Source organism: Convolutriloba macropyga, chromosome 3 (assembly GCF_964194025.1).
Source record: "Convolutriloba macropyga chromosome 3, txConMacr16.3, whole genome shotgun sequence".
In the NCBI taxonomy this organism is placed as follows: Eukaryota; Metazoa; Xenacoelomorpha; order Acoela; family Convolutidae; genus Convolutriloba; species Convolutriloba macropyga.
Window position 1 is genome coordinate 36,926,174 of NC_134470.1, and position 16,889 is coordinate 36,943,062.

The 16,889-nt window shown below is 34.8% G+C and overlaps 1 protein-coding gene across 1 annotated transcript; it reads right to left on the reverse strand.

Moving 5' to 3' along the window:
• Nucleotides 1–8,827: 8,827 nt before the first annotated feature.
• On the reverse strand, nt 8,828–16,483 carry LOC142337047 (uncharacterized). Its single transcript, XM_075386101.1, has 2 exons — nt 15,843–16,483; nt 8,828–9,065 (listed from the first exon to the last, which is right to left on the reverse strand). The coding sequence occupies exons 1-2, from the start codon at nt 16,003–16,005 to the stop codon at nt 8,878–8,880; spliced, it is 351 nt and encodes a 116-aa protein (XP_075242216.1). The 5' UTR covers nt 16,006–16,483; the 3' UTR covers nt 8,828–8,877.
• Nucleotides 16,484–16,889: the final 406 nt, after the last annotated feature.

The following is a 16,889-nucleotide window of genomic DNA, read 5'->3' on the forward strand; positions in this document are numbered from 1 at the left end:
TGATTTTGAGATGCGGGTATTGAGTCAACCTGAGCCACTTCTTCGCTAAGCAATTGAAAAAACCGGCAGCATTGAATGACTATGATGCGGGGAACGAACGGCATTTATTTATTTAGAGCAAACTGGCGAAGTGTTAACTGTTGAGTTACTATTTGAGATATCTAACTTTAGGTGTTGACCAGTTGTTGTATATGAGTTGTTAGAGTATTTGAAACTAAATGTGCAATTGAGTTGCGATAGCGGGAAAAGGTTGCTACCACAAATTCACTGTCATATTTATCAGTTACATCTGCTTTTTGAATCCGTTTACGGGAAAAAACATCTACGAGTCCCCTTTTTAGCACCAGAACTGTGATCAATTTGACAGTCAAGGGACAGAAGTCTCTCAATGAAATCTGTAAATCTACTGTTATAGGACTTGTTTGAACAGTGTTGTTTAATGATTGATAAGAGTGCTCTATTATCAGTAATGACTGTGAACGATTTAACAAAAAGATAGTATTTAAAATACTCGACAGACCAAGCTACTCCAAATAGCTCAAATTCATTAACACAATAAGGTTAAGCATTAGAACTAACAAAACACGATGCGAATGTAAAAGTTTTACAGCCATCAACACTTTGCTGTTCTAATGCGGCACCAAGACCAGCAGGTGAAGCGTCGCATTTGACAAGGGTTTAAAAACTTGGATTGTAGTGTGGATTCTCAGTTGCGTTTGCTATCTGCTGTTTCATTTGCTCAAAGTCAATACCATGTTCCGGATTCCAAATGAATTTATTTCCATTCATTAATAATGGACAAAATGCACAACAAAGACATGCTAAATTAGGAGAAAATTCCTAAATGTTTTACAGAGCCTAAAAGTGAACGTAATGTCTTTAAGTTGTTTGGTGAGATAAGAATCAAACTCATTCAGTTTTGGATTTGAGGAGTAAATTGCCCGTTCGAGTAAAAATATACCCGAGCCATTCCATTTTCGCCTTTGCGAAATGACATTTTGGTAAATTGATACTAAGATTATCCGCATCCAATTATAACAAAAAAATTAGAACTAGTTTTATATGATCCTAAATAGAGCGGCAAAATACAAGAGCGTTTTTTGAGTCGATCTAATGTATAAGCCATGGCCTTTTGAAAGTCCGCAGACATATCTGTGAGACAATATAAGCCAGTTTTAAAGCGGTATGTGCCAGTCGAATCTCACTAACTATATTAGAATAACAATTGCGTGATGTTTCAGGGTGTTATTTTAGCTGAATGTAAGCGCATTGCAGATCCAGTGAAGCAAAATATGCTGTAAATGAATAGTTGATTTTGGTTGATTTTTGAGTGATTGAGTCTTTTAAGCTGTCGATGTTTGGAATTTGATATTTGATCTTGTGCATAGATTAAATAAGAATTTTAGAGTCCAACGCCAATTTTACAGGTTGATTGCGTGTGGCGGCTGAGCTTACAAATTAAACAACCAAATTGAATAGCGCTTCAAGGCCATTTCAATCATTAAAGCTAGAATAGCATGACAAGCGAAATCTGATGCTACATTCTATCGAAGCCATACGGATTTGTTCACTTCGTTCAACATTTATAAATAATAAATATCATTAGTACACAATGCTCATACATGGAGTTAAACTGAAACTCAAACTCGAACTACGTTATTATTGCCACGTATTCACGTGTTCACAATCACACAAATTGTGCTCAAACGGAGTAAGAGATAACCCAAACTCAGTGTATTCAGAGAATCCTACAACATAGTGATCTACAATCAATCAGAGTTGCAATTTTGACACGGACGGCAGTATAAAAAGAGCTTGAAAAACTACCAATAATCAGTTGAAATTCGCAATTTGGTTATGTTGGACTGAAATACAGTGCGTATTGAAGCACACTTTCTTGAGCGGTAAATTACCGTGTCTTGCTTCTTGTAGATCATATTAGTGATTGTACCGTTTTAACTTTACTTTGACCTGTTGAAAAGAGAATTAACTTTGATAATCTCAAAACTTTCTTTCTGAGGAACAAATCTCCTGCGTAAGAGAAACTTTGCACAAAGCATAGAGTCAGTTTTTCTTACTGGCTTTAACGAAACCTAGCATATATTTGATATTGGGGGGGTTTTGCAGCCAATAAAGAGACTTGCTAACATTAAAGTTAGAGCACTGTTAATCTTGTTCAGTTATTGTTACACTAAGTGTGACTTTTTCTATAATATTTGAAATAGAAAGCTGAAACATTGCATAACTATAGCCAGGTTACAAGGCTACAATTTGTTGGAAATAGATTTCCTAAACTCCGTTCTGAACTTGAGTTATTAATAAAAACTCTACAAAAATTTGGTTGTTTTAGTTCGAATTATTTTGTTAATCTGAGAGAAACAAGTTAGTTAAAGAGCAGAGCTGAGCTATTAGCTATCAGGACTAAGTGATCAACAAGTAATGCAATGGTAATCTACAGTATACCGGATAATACCGTGCACGAAATTAACTGCAAAAACATAATATCCGGACAGATTTGAAACCGCTGAAACGAACTGGGCGTCGTAAAGTTTTCCTTGGCTTTGATAGGAGAGCGGTCGTAACATCGCGTTTAACGGTAGTAACGATTGGTGCTATAAATTTTTAATCTGAGCAGCTTGCCAGTTTTATCTATACGACCTTCAATGATGTGCGTTTTCGATTTTCATAATTAACTTTGTTTTGCAAATTAATTGATTCTCTTCAAACTTTTTGATGAGTAGGTGTTAAAAGTTCGTTGAATAATAAAAAAACGGAAAAAATTTTTGGCTTATCTTTGTGAATCTTTCTCAAAGAACACTCCAACGCTGAATCATTAACCACATTTACAGCTGTTTTTTGTATTGAAAATCTCAGTCGTCCTCAAACAACTCCACGGAATAGTTTTTTGTGGCTATATTTAAAATTCGTTATGTCAACTAAATTCACAACTTGATTATTGAGACATGTGGATGACTGTATTTTGCCGAGCCCGAGCGTCTGTATCGGCGTATTAGAATAAGTTCAAAAGAACTAAAATTCATTTGAAGCACAGGTTCGCTGATTCAGGTCTTCACTTATGACTGTATTCACACTCCCCATATCCACTTGTTGCAACTGTTGCATACAACAGTTTCCACATTACCACTTGTCACCTTTTCATTTAACGGTTATATAAGTTTCGTCTCACTTGAGATATTGGCAACAAGTTTAGCATCAGAAGATGAAAAATTTGAATCATACTGCGGATTGAAATAATTATGAAATTCATTAATTTGATCATCACGTGTGGGCTGAGTATCTTCCGTAACAAAAGGATTTACTTTTTTCCTCTTTTGATTTGGATTGAACTTTTGGCCTCCTGTGCACTTTTTCAAATGCTGTCAAAGAGCCCAATTAAAAAAGTTTTACATTGAGCTGTGCACAATTTCTTGCGATTAAAGTTTCAGTTTCGGCCCCAATTATGACATGTTTGAGCTGATTTTCGATTGTCAATATTCATTTCACTGAGATTTCGTGTCGTCGCAGCAAGTAATCCGCTCTGCGAATCAAAAATAGCTATTGGTTTATTGACGTTCTGACTTGATTCTGCAGCCCCAATCTTATAACCCAGTTCTGAGGCGGTTCCACGGTTTCAAAAAGTAATTGCCGCTGAATTTTTCCATCCAACACATTCGCAATAAAAATCTCTAACAATAGAAGCTTCCTTCTCTCCAAGATCACCATTATCTGCAAGTTCCTCAAGACTGCGGAAAAATTCCTACGTTGATTCTTCTTTCAATTGTTTCCTCTTTAGAAATTTATCGCGGTCAAATGTTAAAATTCGTTTTTTTTGTAAACGCTTGATCCACTGCATCCCAAAGTTGTTTAGTTGTTATTTCAGTAACATTTCCACAGAGCTTCTTAATATTGTATTGAAAGTGAGGCGCCCTTCCACAAAAAGACTGATAAACGATGATGAAGCAGCTTTTATCGGTCGTTCAATTTCCATGGCTGATCGTCAAAAAATATGCATTGCATTTCCACCTTTGCACACTTGGTTTTCCAAGCCACTTTCAATTTTGCATTCTGAAGTCGACGTTCGCGTTCGGCTTGAGCAGTTGATTGTTCAGTCCTCTCTTTGAACACTCGATCAGCAGGTAAAATTACTTTGGTTGACGGTGGTGCAAGTACGTTGTCAATCTAATTTATTGTTTTTAGTTAAAATCACCAATTTCGGTTTTTTCATCGCTCCCATCGCACAGTTGGTTTACCTTCAGGTATTTACCAGAAATTTTCGATTCCGAAAAGTAATTTGACATAATCACGCACTGTTGGCTGCGCAATGTAGAAGCAGGAATATATTGTTGTAATCGGAATGCGAATGCTTATCGAAGTTACAAAAGTTTTGTTGCGGTGTAGGATAAGGATTAATCCAACATAAGAATTAACTTCAGTGGACTAGATACTTAGTACGAGCAGAAAAAAACTCGATCGCAAGATCAAATTACGCAACTTAACTCAAAGAAGCAAATCGAAAAAAGTGATTTTATTACTTGATGAAGACAAGCATGAACAAATCAATGAGATCACTATCGAAACAGCTGGAGAAACATATACACATGAACAAGAAAACATTCGCGGAGCAAATGCAAATGTGAACTAAATTTAGGCAAATGAAATACAATTGAACTAAATTAATATATATATACAGTATTTCAGCAACACAGAGATCAAGAGACGCACATGTGGTGAACTTGTTGTTGTTCTATTCACTTCTAACCCGCTCACAAAATCAAACGAATGCTTCTATTGAAGAATAGTTCTCAATGAAATCAAATTGTCTGTTAGTCAAAAGTTTCCTAATGCAAATAGGTTTACATCTCTACATTTTTTAGTTTTTCAAAATTTTTGATAGAGCAGTTTTGATAGAAATTGTGGTCTATGTTTGATTGTTTTATCTGACTCCTCTTTTTTGCAGAGGTGAGTCACTTTGGCTAATTTCAATTCCCATTGAAAGCGGAAATTTTTCCCCTTAGGATGCTTTTAATTCATTAAGTACTTTTGTCAGTGGTTTTGCTAAAACTGCAGCAGCAACAATGAAAGTCAGTGCTGGCAATGTTGTAGACCCTAATGGTTTCTATGGCTCAGCATTCTGAAAAATTATGACGACTCATGTTTTGTTATGAAACGGAGAAAAGTCCGTATTTTTTTGCATCATTGTCAATTTGTTCCCTTAAGGAAGAAGATGTTGACAAAAGTGGCATAGTATGCTTAACTTAAAACGATTTGCTGCTTTTTTTTACTTGTTATAGTTTCACCGGAAAAATTTTCCAAAAATTTTTATTCGATGCGGCTGTTTTACTTCAATTTCTTACTTCATTGATGAAACTCAATCTTTCGGGCTCAGATTTGGATGCTTCATAAAGCTTTTTTGAAAAGTAGAGAAATCATTGTAAAATTCTGAAACTACGATGGTTCTAAGTTTCCCAAAGCTATCGAATTCACATTCGTTTTTGAGCTGGTCACGCTTGGTTCTTTATTTACGTGTTGTTGTGGCGACAAACGCTTTGACTAAAGAATAAAAGTGTTTTTTGTTAAGCACAATGATTTTTTGTAGGGCGGTATGTATGGACATAGCATACAAACGAGTTGTTTCAAACCCAAAATGTTTTCTGCATTCCAGTCTTAGTAAAATTTACGCCAATCTGAACAATCTATCGTTATCAAAAAGGAAGATTTTTTGTAGTTTTTTTATCGAAAACATGTTGAATCCTCGTTTTACATTTTGTAACAATTACAGTTTTGAATACAATTAGTTTTGCCAAATGATCACTCCTGATCAATGAGTCGAAAGTGGTAGTCAATAATGTTTTAATTTAAAGTTTAATACAAACAAGCTATTAGTATGGGGTTGTTAGACATCACTCGAATCAGTGAACTTGAAACTGATAAACTTGTCATTCAACTCAAAATCATGTTTCAGTGAGAGTAACACACTTAAAAGATTTAAAGTCCTCATTTGGTTTTAGGAGACAGATAAAAATAAAATTTTTAAGTTCAAAAAATCTAGTTTTGCTAAAATTTTTGTTATGGGAAACAAAGAGAACATTTTCACAAAGAGAACAGTAGGCATTTTAGCTCTCGTAGATACACAAACATAGCTGCAAAACTTCTTATCTCTATTAACTATTCGTACGACTTGTTGCATTATTATCAAATTAATTTATATAGAAAAATTCGCATTTTCTAAACAATCAGGCGGACGTTCAAAATGGTTAATTACAAGGCGTTAACAAAATGAAGTTCGTTAAAACCTCTTTTTTCATTAAAAATATTTTCCAGAATTACCCAAAATACATTGATCTACCTTTGTTTTTTAAATTAACTTTTTAATAAAAAAAAGATCGGATTGTTTCAAAAATCAGGTTTTGGGTAGAAATTTCAAAAAAATGAGGAAAAGTTACTAAAAATTGATAGTCCTAAGCAGTGATTTCGAGTATTATTTACAAGGCGTCAACAAAATGAAATTCGTTAAGGACGTCTTTTTTCATTCACATATTTGACTCTGTTACCCAAAATGCTTTGCTCGAACTTTGTTTCTTAAACTAACTTTTTATTATGAAAAAGATCGTATTGTTCTAAAAATCAAATTTTGTATAGAACTTTAAAAAAAAAATCAGGAAAAGTGACTTTTATTACCAACAATTTGGTTTTATTTAAAGTCCAAGACTTGAGAATAATTGCATTTTTTAGCTTCACTATTGCTGTCTATGGAAATCATACGAATTAGCCCACCGACTAATTTGCATTAGTTCCTACTGCGATCAGCGGGCTCACTATTTTAATAACGTGGGCCCAATATCTAATCTTTTGTAGGAATAACTTATTGTCACTTTTCTGTGTTATTTCTCCTAGATCGGTGCATTCGTCCTGTTTTCGGCTCTGAAAAGCTCATTTCAGAAGATTTGGAAGTGAAATTGGTCCCCGAACATTGGATATTTGTCGTAAACAAAAACCTATTTGTAATCATCTTGGTCTGAAATTGAATAAAAAGAAAATTGACATCTTTCACATTTTATTTTGGTTTGTATACACTACCTCATGGTATGCTCATATAGTAGAGGTCATGCCAAGAAACTTTGGTCCTCTTCGATGTCAGAAAGATCAATTTTGGAAAAGAAATCATCGTCAAGTTGCCAGGAAGGGCGCCGCTGCTCCACTTCGTTTTGCTGCCCATTAAAATGCACCACTTCGCAAGATTCATGCATCATTTTGACTTTCTTTCCATAATTGATATAAAAATGTAATAATTTTATGGCTAATCAGTCCAACCAATGAACTGTGCGCAATTTTCTTTTATAGAATAATTTTGCGTGTTTCAATAGGAAGATGATTCCTTTTTCTCTAAAATTTTACCGCATATTGTTTGTGCAAATATTCTCTTATGAGATTTAGGAAAAGCTATGCAACAGTTAGAATTAATGAAAATTAATCAAATATTTTTACTTCGTTGACACTACTTATTTTCAGTTAAATACACTACTTGAATATCAATTTTTAAGTCTTGCCCTGTTTTGTAGATCTTTGCGTTGTTTTATCATTTAGTCTCATTAATGACAATTCACATCGTTTGCTAAGGGGGCATAAATGAATCTAACTAATAGTTTCATTTCAAAGAAAGTGCTTTTCGTGAAATTGACGCTATTTGTTTCCACAAAAATTTTGCGAAATTATAATTTTAGCGTGTTTGCATTTGTTGTTATCCTCTAAATGAATTTTAATAATGACAGGTCTCATCAGCTGCTAATGAAGTTACAACTAAAAGTTGAAATTTTTCCAGTTGATATCAAATACTTTCTATGAATTTTGATACAAACTATTTTGCTAAAAATTGATGAATTTACCAATTTTTTCCAACTTTTCTTGTTTATTGTTCTCTTATGACTTAGTCTCATTGAATATTAGTAACGCAAAAAAGATTCGAATTAATTTTTGAGTTCATAAATAGTATTTTAACTACTTTTAAACTACTTTTTCTCAAAAAACTATCGTCGATTTTTTTCTCGTTTTTGTTAATTTACTTGTCGCCTTTTGGTTTAGCATCAAAAACAACACTTCTCATAGCTGCTTTTCTAATGCGGAAAAATTTTTGTCCATTTACCTTTTGCAGCTTTTAGCTCACGCTTTTCTTTACTTACATACCATCTAATTTTGAGACGTTTTAAAATGAAATTTTAAATTTTGCCTTCATTTGTTGCCCGCCATTCATATCTCTTGTTCACGAAACGCGAGTGCTAAAAGTTGTTTTATGACGTCCAAAGTTCTGTGACTAAGGATTTTAGTGTTAGTTTTTACTCAATTTGATGCCACTAATTTCTTTTGGGGTTCTTGAGTTTTGGCAAAGGGGTTTGCCTATTTTGCTTTGTCTATGACGTGTAAAGTGTTATTGATAGTTTTTGAAACTCTAGTTTCTGGAAAAAGAAATTTTTTACTGTTTTTCTGAAGAACATTGATTTGAAATTTTTCCAGACGACGTAGAAGAAAAAATGTAGGTACGTTGGTCGATTTCGGTTTTTAATTTAGCGCTTTTCTAGCGTTTTTGAACCTAGTGATATTTTACTGTCGAACGGTTTTTTTTGAAAAACATAAAACCTTGAGAATCTTCGAAAATCCCTGCCAGGAGATGATCTTAATGCAGCCGGCCTTTGCAAATAGGTGAGTTTCTTGAAGCTTGCAAACATTTATCAAAAATGGAAAAATCTGATTTTTTAGTCCAGAACTTTTACCAAGATCTGATCAAAAAATTTTGCTTCACTGGTTGAAAACACGAAAAATGATCAAGCAAAAACAGCAGGAACACCAAGCATAAATTGTAATGATTATACATGTTCATATGAATTACAATTCAAGTTTCTGCAGCAAATCTTCTGGGATGTCGAAATCGCATTGATTCTTGTCCAGTTTGCATATCATTGGCACTGGGCAATCTTCTACTTTCTCACACCTCTTTGGGAAACATCTACTTTTGGGTTCGACGTCAAACATTTTCTCACGCATGCAATGGAAACGAGCATCAGGACAGTCCTCTAAAACGCAACGATCAGAGGTTGACCCATCCAGAAAAATTGGCTCCCAAAATTACAACCAGACAAAAAATTAGTACTGACCTACCTAATAAAGGAACTAGAAGGTGATTTACAAAATTATTGAACGCTGACATAAAAACTTCGGTTTGTTTAATTTACGCGAGGAGTAGGGAGGGCGGGATGGGGGGTAGACAGATTAGTTACATCATTGTTGAATCTTTGTTGATGTTGCCCTAAAAAATTATTGGATTACGCAGACATTATCAATTCAGCTAATTGGTTTGCTGCTCTGAGTCACAAGCTTAAAATTCCAAATAATTCGTTTACCATTACTACCAGAAATGAATATCTTTATAAAAATTACACACAGTTTTTGTCACCATTAAGAAGTCATAGCCATAGGGCACTGAAGCAAAGCCGAATTGTTGAATAACTGAGAGGCAGCAATGACAACCGTGTGGTATTGGTTTTAAATCAGCCCCGTTGCGATTGCATTAGTTGCGTAACTTAGTTCTATGGCTTTTCTATGATCCAGTGATTTCCCATCGAACGAATTTCTATAATCCAATGATCTTCCATCGATGGATATTCTATGATCAAGTGAAAATCAGAGCTTCCCATCAATGAATTTTCTATGATCAGAGAAAAAAGTGGCAATGAACCATTGATGACCCATCGATTGACCTTTTCTGAAATTTTAATGATCCATCAATGGGATTCACTGGGACTTCAACCCGGGTATTTTTAATGACCCCCTTTCTACTAAACATTTAAAATTTTTTCATAACTCAAGGTCTACACCCGGAACTCAAGAGTACTTTTTGCACAAAGACTTTTTTAAAATGACCCGCGTACTTCCAAAGAAAATGAAGAAAAGTTCAGTTTGACAATTCTAAAATATGAGACGTATTAATCCCTTTGAGTTGAAAACTACTCAACTTCATCATACATCTCCATCAATGAAAATATAACGTGTGGTTATAAGTTTTTCGATAAACAAGTTGTTTTTTGTACTGATGATGAAATCAACTTGAATAAAATATTGTTTTGGGAAAACTAGCCAAACTGTCTAAAATCAAGACACCTTCTAAATTTCAAAGTAATTTGCCCAGAAAGAGCCAGTATACACCAAGTCACAATTTTCCATGCAAAATTTTTGTCAAACGAAATATTTTCAATGTTTAAAAACTCGATAGCGCCAATTAGACCGAAATGAAGGAAAGCGTTATTGGTGTTTGATTTAAGGAATGTCCCTCCTTTCTTATTGTGGATTAAGAAAACAGTTAGCAGTTTTGTAACAACCCATATCACGGTTCACAAGAAAAATCTAGTCTTTGATTAGGTTCTCGAGTAGTTAATAAATTTTTTGGGCAATAAAATTAAAAATTAATTCTATTAATTACAAAAACTAATTACAGGCTAATTATAGAAGTTTATTTGCTCAGAAAGTCAAGGGTTACATGACATTATACCCAATGCCAAAATATCCAAAGTCAAAATACCCAATGCCACTATACCCATTGTTATTATACTCAATATACTTTAATTTTTTCGTTCAATAATCCGACTACAATTTAGCCGCCGCTATTAAATGTATTTTTTAACATATTCAAGCGGATAATCTAATCCCATGTTCGGTTGTGATATCTTCATATTAAGTCCCACGGGCCGCTGAGGCATGGCCACGGCCATTAAGTACGTTAAAACATACGTGTAATAGCGACTGCTGATTGCTAATCGGATTAATGAAGATTAATGAACAAAAATATCAAAATGCATTGGATATAATGGCATTGGGTATATTGCCATTGGGTATAATGGCATTGAGTATAATGGCATTGGGTATTGTCCTGACACCAAAATCAAGATAGGTTGCCAGTTTTCCGTAAGTAGCAGCCAATTCAGTCCGTACCACGTGATATCTGTTCAGATGAGACTAAATTTGCTGGTACCTACGATAAACTGGCCACCTTTTATCTTATTTTTCTCGGTAATTCAAAAACAAGGCAGTTCATCACCTGAAATTGCAATTTGTGGATTTGATTCTGTGAATTCTATTTCCCCATGCTTAGTGGGTATATAAAATTTAGGGCTCTTTCCAATTACCCCCCCCTCCCCCAGCTTAGTGATCAGATCTCCTATAACCCCATCATGGTAAATATACCGTAATGGGGAGCTATAATTTCGTGGGGGCTATGATGGGAATGACCCAAATTTACGCCCCCAAGCACACGTGCCAATTGTTTGCCCCCCATTCTCTTGAGACAGTATTTACTTACTACTGTTACTATCCAGAGAATTTAGATTGTATTGAAGCACTCTTTTTTTAACCTTTGTTGACCCTTTTTTTCAGCTTTTTGTGGTCAACTGCAGGTCAAATTAGAGTGGTGCTTTTATGCACATTGGCAGGTTTGAGAAGTAAAATTTTTGTTGATTTTTTGCCTTACATTCTCAACTAATGTTGCCAAATGTTCGTAATTTTTTTTTTCAGTGATGCATAGTTGTGTTTTTCAAAGTCGTCTGAGAAAAGCCGCTCAATTATATGACAGACAAAAGTTTAAAACAAAAATTCAGAGATTTTTCAAGTTTCACACGTTTTCGTAGTTTCGCCCTGCTTCTTAATTTCAATAACAACTGGTATCAATGGCTCTCTTATGAGAATTAGGAAAATATATGCGACAGATCGAATTAATGAAAATTAATCAAATATTTTTACTTCGTTGACACTACTTATTTTCAAAAAATATCAGTTTTTAAGTCTTGCCCTGTTTTGTAGTTCTTTGCGTTGTTTTATCGTTTAGTCTCATTAATGACAATTTACATCGTTTGCTGAGGTGGCATAAATGAATATAATTAATTGTTTGATTTCAAAGTAAGTGTTTTTCCATGAAATTGATGCTATTTGTTGTCAAAAAATTTTTGCGAAATTATAGTTGTAGCGTGTTTGTATTTGTTATCCTCTAAATGAATTTTAATATTGACAGGTCTCATCGGCTGCTAATGAAGCTACATTTAAAAGATATAATTTTTCCAGTTGGTATCAAATATTTTCTATGAACTTTGAGACAAACTATTTTGCTAAAAATTGGCGAATTTTCCACTTTTTTCCAACTTTTCTTGTTCATTGTTCTCTTATGACTTAGTGCCAATAATGACAAGTCTCATTGAACGCAAAAAAAGTTCGAATTAATTTTTGAGTTCATAAAAAGTATTTTAACTACTTTTAAACTACTTTTTCTCAAAAAAAACTATCGTCGATTTTCTCTCGTTTTTGTTACTTTACTTGTTGCCTTTTGGTTTAGCATCAAAAACAACACTTCTCATAGCTGCTTTTCTAATGCGGAAAAATTTTTGTCCATTTACCTTTTGCAACTTTTAGCTCACGCTTTTCTTTACTTACATACCATCTAAATTTGAGACGTTTTAAAATGAAATTTTAAATTTTGCCTTCATTTGTTGCCCGCCATTCATATCTCTTGTTCACGAAACGCGAGTGCTAATAGTTACTTTATGACGTCCAAAGTTCTGTGACTAAGGATTTTAGTGTTAGTTTTTACCCAATTTGATGCCACTAATTTCTTTTGGGGTTCTTGAGTTTCGGCAAAGGGGTTTGCCTATTTTGCTTTGTCTATGACGGGTAAAGTGTTATTGATTGTTTTTGAAACTCTAGTTTCTGGAAAATGAAATTTTTTACTGTTTTTCTGAAGAACATTGACTTGAAATTTTTCCAGACGACGTAGAAGAAAAAATGTAGGTACGTTGGTCGGTTTCGGTTTTTAATTTAGCGCTTTTCTAGCGTCTTTGAACCTAGTGATATTTTACTATGTCGAATGTTTTTTTTGAAAAACATATAACCTTGAGAATCTTCGAAAATCCCTGCCAGGAGATGATCTTAATGCAGCCGGCCTTTGCAAATAGGTGAGTTCCTTGAAGCTTGCAAACATTTATCAAAAATGGAAAAATCTGATTTTTTAGTCCAGAACTTTTACCAAGATCTGATCAAAAAATTTTGTTTCACTGGTTGAAAACACGAAAAATGATCAAGCAAAAACAGCAGAAACACCAAGCATAAATTGTAATGATTATACATGTTCATATGAATTACAAATCAAGTTTCTGCAGCAAATCTTCTGGGATGTCGAAATCGCATTGATTCTTGTCCAGTTTGCATATCATTGGCACTGGGCAATCTTCTACTTTCTCACACCTCTTTGGGAAACATCTACTTTTGGGTTCGTCTCACGCATGCAATTCAACATTTTCTCACGCATGCAATGGAAACGAGCATCAGGACAGTCCTCTAAAACGCAACGATCAGAGGTTGACCCATCCAGAAAAATTGGCTCCCAAAATTACAACCAGACAAAAAATTAGTACTGACCTACCTAATAAAGGAACTAGAAGGTGATTTACAAAATTATTGAACGCTGACATAAAAACTTCGGTTTGTTTAATTTACGCGAGGAGTAGGGAGGGCGGGATGGGGGGTAGACAGATTAGTTACATCATTGTTGAATCTTTGTTGATGTTGCCCTAAAAAATTATTGGATTACGCAGACATTATCAATTCAGCTAATTGGTTTGCTGCTCTGAGTCACAAGCTTAAAATTCCAAATAATTCGTTTACCATTACTACCAGAAATGAATATCTTTATAAAAATTACACACAGTTTTTGTCACCATTAAGAAGTCATAGCCATAGGGCACTGAAGCAAAGCCGAATTGTTGAATAACTGAGAGGCAGCAATGACAACCGTGTGGCAATGGTTTTATATCAGCCCCGTTGCGATTGCATTAGTTGCGTAACTTAGTTCTATGGCTTTTCTATGATTCAGTGCTTTCCCATCGATGGAATTTCTATAATCCATTGATCTCCCATCGATGGATATTCTATGATCAAGTGAAAATCAGAGCTTCCCATCAATGAATTTTCTATGAACAGAGAAAAAAGTGGCAATGAACCATTGATGACCCATCGGTTGACCTTTTCTGAAATTTTAATGATCCATCAATGGGATTCAATGGGACTTCAAGCCGGGTGTTTTTAATTACCCCCTTTCTACTAATCATTTAAAGTTTTTTCATAACTCAAGGTCTACACCCGGAACTCAAGAGTACTTTTTGCACAAATACTTTTTTAAAAATGACCCGGGTACTTCCAAAGAAAATGAAGAAAAGTTCAGTCTGACATTTCTAAAATATGAGACGTATTAATCCATTTGAGTTGAAAACTACCCAACTTCATCATACATCTCCATCAATGAAAATATAACGTGTGGTTATAAGTTTTTCGATAAACAAGTTGGTTTTTGTACTGATGATGAAATCAACTTGAATAAAATATTGTTTCGGAAAACTAGCCAAACTGTCTAAAATCAAGACACCTTCTAAATTTCGAAGTAAATTGCCCAGAAAGAGCCAGTATACACCAAGTCACAATTTTCCATGCAAAATTTTTGTCAAACGAAATATTTTCAATGTTTAAAAACTCGATAGCGCCAATTAGACCGAAATGAAGGAAAGCGTTATTGGTGTTTGATTTAAGGAATGTCCCTCTTTCTTATTGTGGATTAAGAAAACAATTAGCAGTTTTGTAACAACCCATATCACGGTTCACAAGAAAAATCTAGTCTTTGATTAGGTTCTCGAGTAGTTAATAAATTTTTTGGGCAATAAAATTAAAAATTAATTCTATTAATTACAAAAACTAATTACAGGCTAATTATAGAAGTTTATTTGCTCAGAAAGTCAAGGGTTACATGACATTATACCCAATGCCAAAATATCCAAAGCCAAAATACCCAATGCCACTATACGCATTGTTATTATTATACTCAATATACTTTAATATTTTTGTTCAATAATCCGTCTACAATTAAGACGCCGCTATTAAATGTATTTTTTAACATATTCAAGCGGATAATCTAATCCCATGTTCGGTTGTGATAGTTTCATATTAAGTCCCACGGGCCACTGAGGCATGGCCAGGGCCATTAAGTACGTTAAAACATAAGTGTAATCCCACGGGCCGCTGAGGCATGGCCACGGCCATTAAGTACGTTAAAACATACGTGTAATAGCGACTGCTAATTGCTAATCGGATTAACGAACAAAAATATCCAAATGCATTGGATATAATGGCATTGGGTATATTGGCATTGGGTATATTGGCATTGGGTATAATGGCATTGAGTATAATGGCATTGGGTATTGTCCTGACACCAAAATCAAGATAGGTTGCCAGTTTTCCGTAAGTAGCAGCCAGTTCAGTCCGTACCGCGTGAAATCTGTTCAGATGAGACTAAATTTACTGGTACCTACGATAAACTGGCCACCTTTTATCTTATTTTTCTCGGTAATTCAAAAACAAGGCAGTTCATCACCTGAAATTGCAATTTGTGGGTTTGATTCTGTCAACGAGTGTATTCTATTTCCCCATGCTTAGTGGGTATATAAAATTTACGGCTCTTTCCAATTACCCCCCCCCCCAGCTTAGTGGTCAGATCACCTATAGCCCCATCATGGTAAATATACCATAATGGGGAGCTATAATTTCGTGGGGGCTTTAATGGGAATGACCCAAATTTACGCCCCCAGGCACACGTGCCAATTGTTTTTTACACATGAGCGTGCTTTATCACAACGTGGGGGGACAAGGGTGTGGGCAACACACACACTAAGTTTCCATTCAAATGTCAGGCTGCGGTCCGTTGCGTGGCATACTTTTGCAGATTCACTTTTCAGCAGATCAATGCCGAGATAGGTTTGAGATCTTACCATCTTTGGTGCATTCTTTAAAGTGACTTCTGTCATCCTTGGGTTTCTGGGCTGGTTTTGTTTTCTTCTTTTTGTTGTCGGCCGAAGCACTCGCAATCATGTAAACAATAAAAAGCAAGCACAGAGTACTTCTCCACGTTCTAGAACTGTTCTTTGATAACATTTTGGATAGCTTTTAATTTTGTAAATGATTAGCTGAAACGTGATAAATTTTCAGCACGCAAAAGGCACGTGAAAAAAAAGTCGATAATCAAAAAAAGTTGTTCAGGAAAAAGTCGTCAAACAATGCATGTAAAACAACGGAAGTCGCTGTTTAAATCAGTATTTCAAGCCTTTGTTGAGACAAAATGTTAGCAAAGCAATCTTCGGTTACGGAGCGCAGCGAACTGAATTAAGATTATTCACGTTTTTTTTACTAGAGCACTCGGTGACTCAGAGTTTGTGATTAAAATGACGTGGATAATTTCTATCCTAAATTCGCATCTGGTGCTAGAAAACAAAGCAAATTACTCAAAGGTCGGTATTGTATAGCTCCCTCAAAATTGGATCTTGTTTGCGAGCTTGCACTACAATACTTAGTTGTTTAAAGATACGCCATAGAGCCAATAAAATGATTTCAAAGATCATTCTAAATCAATTGCAATGTTAATATGAAGCAAATGTTGACTACGCTTAAGCTATGTTGTAACGAAATGATATGAAATAAATCTATAGAGAACAAGTTGATGCCGAGTTTTCTTTGAGGCTCTCGATATATATCAACTTGACAGCAAATCGTTTGTTTTCTTTCCAAGACAGCAAAGCAAGATCTAGCAAATACGTTTAACAACACTTTTGAGTGCCGCTAAGTTTGATTTGAAAACCACTATAAACAAGGAGGGTCGGCAATGTGCGTCCGCACATGATGTTCCGATCCCGCTTATCCACAAGTTTGGCTTAATTGTCTACCAAATAAGGAAGAGATGGAAAACTTTCAAAACATCTCACACATTGATAAAAAATAGTTGGTGTATGAACAGAAAAATGGTTTGCAACTCAAATCACGTA

Coding starts and splice junctions, on each gene's coding strand:
- LOC142337047 (XM_075386101.1), bottom strand. CDS start 16,005: ATGTTATCAAAGAACAGTTCTAGAACGTGGAGAAGTACTCTGTGCTTG. Junction 9,066..15,842: donor TAAAGAATGCACCAAAGATG/GTAAGATCTCAA, acceptor GTTGCGTTTTAG/AGGACTGTCCTGATGCTCGT.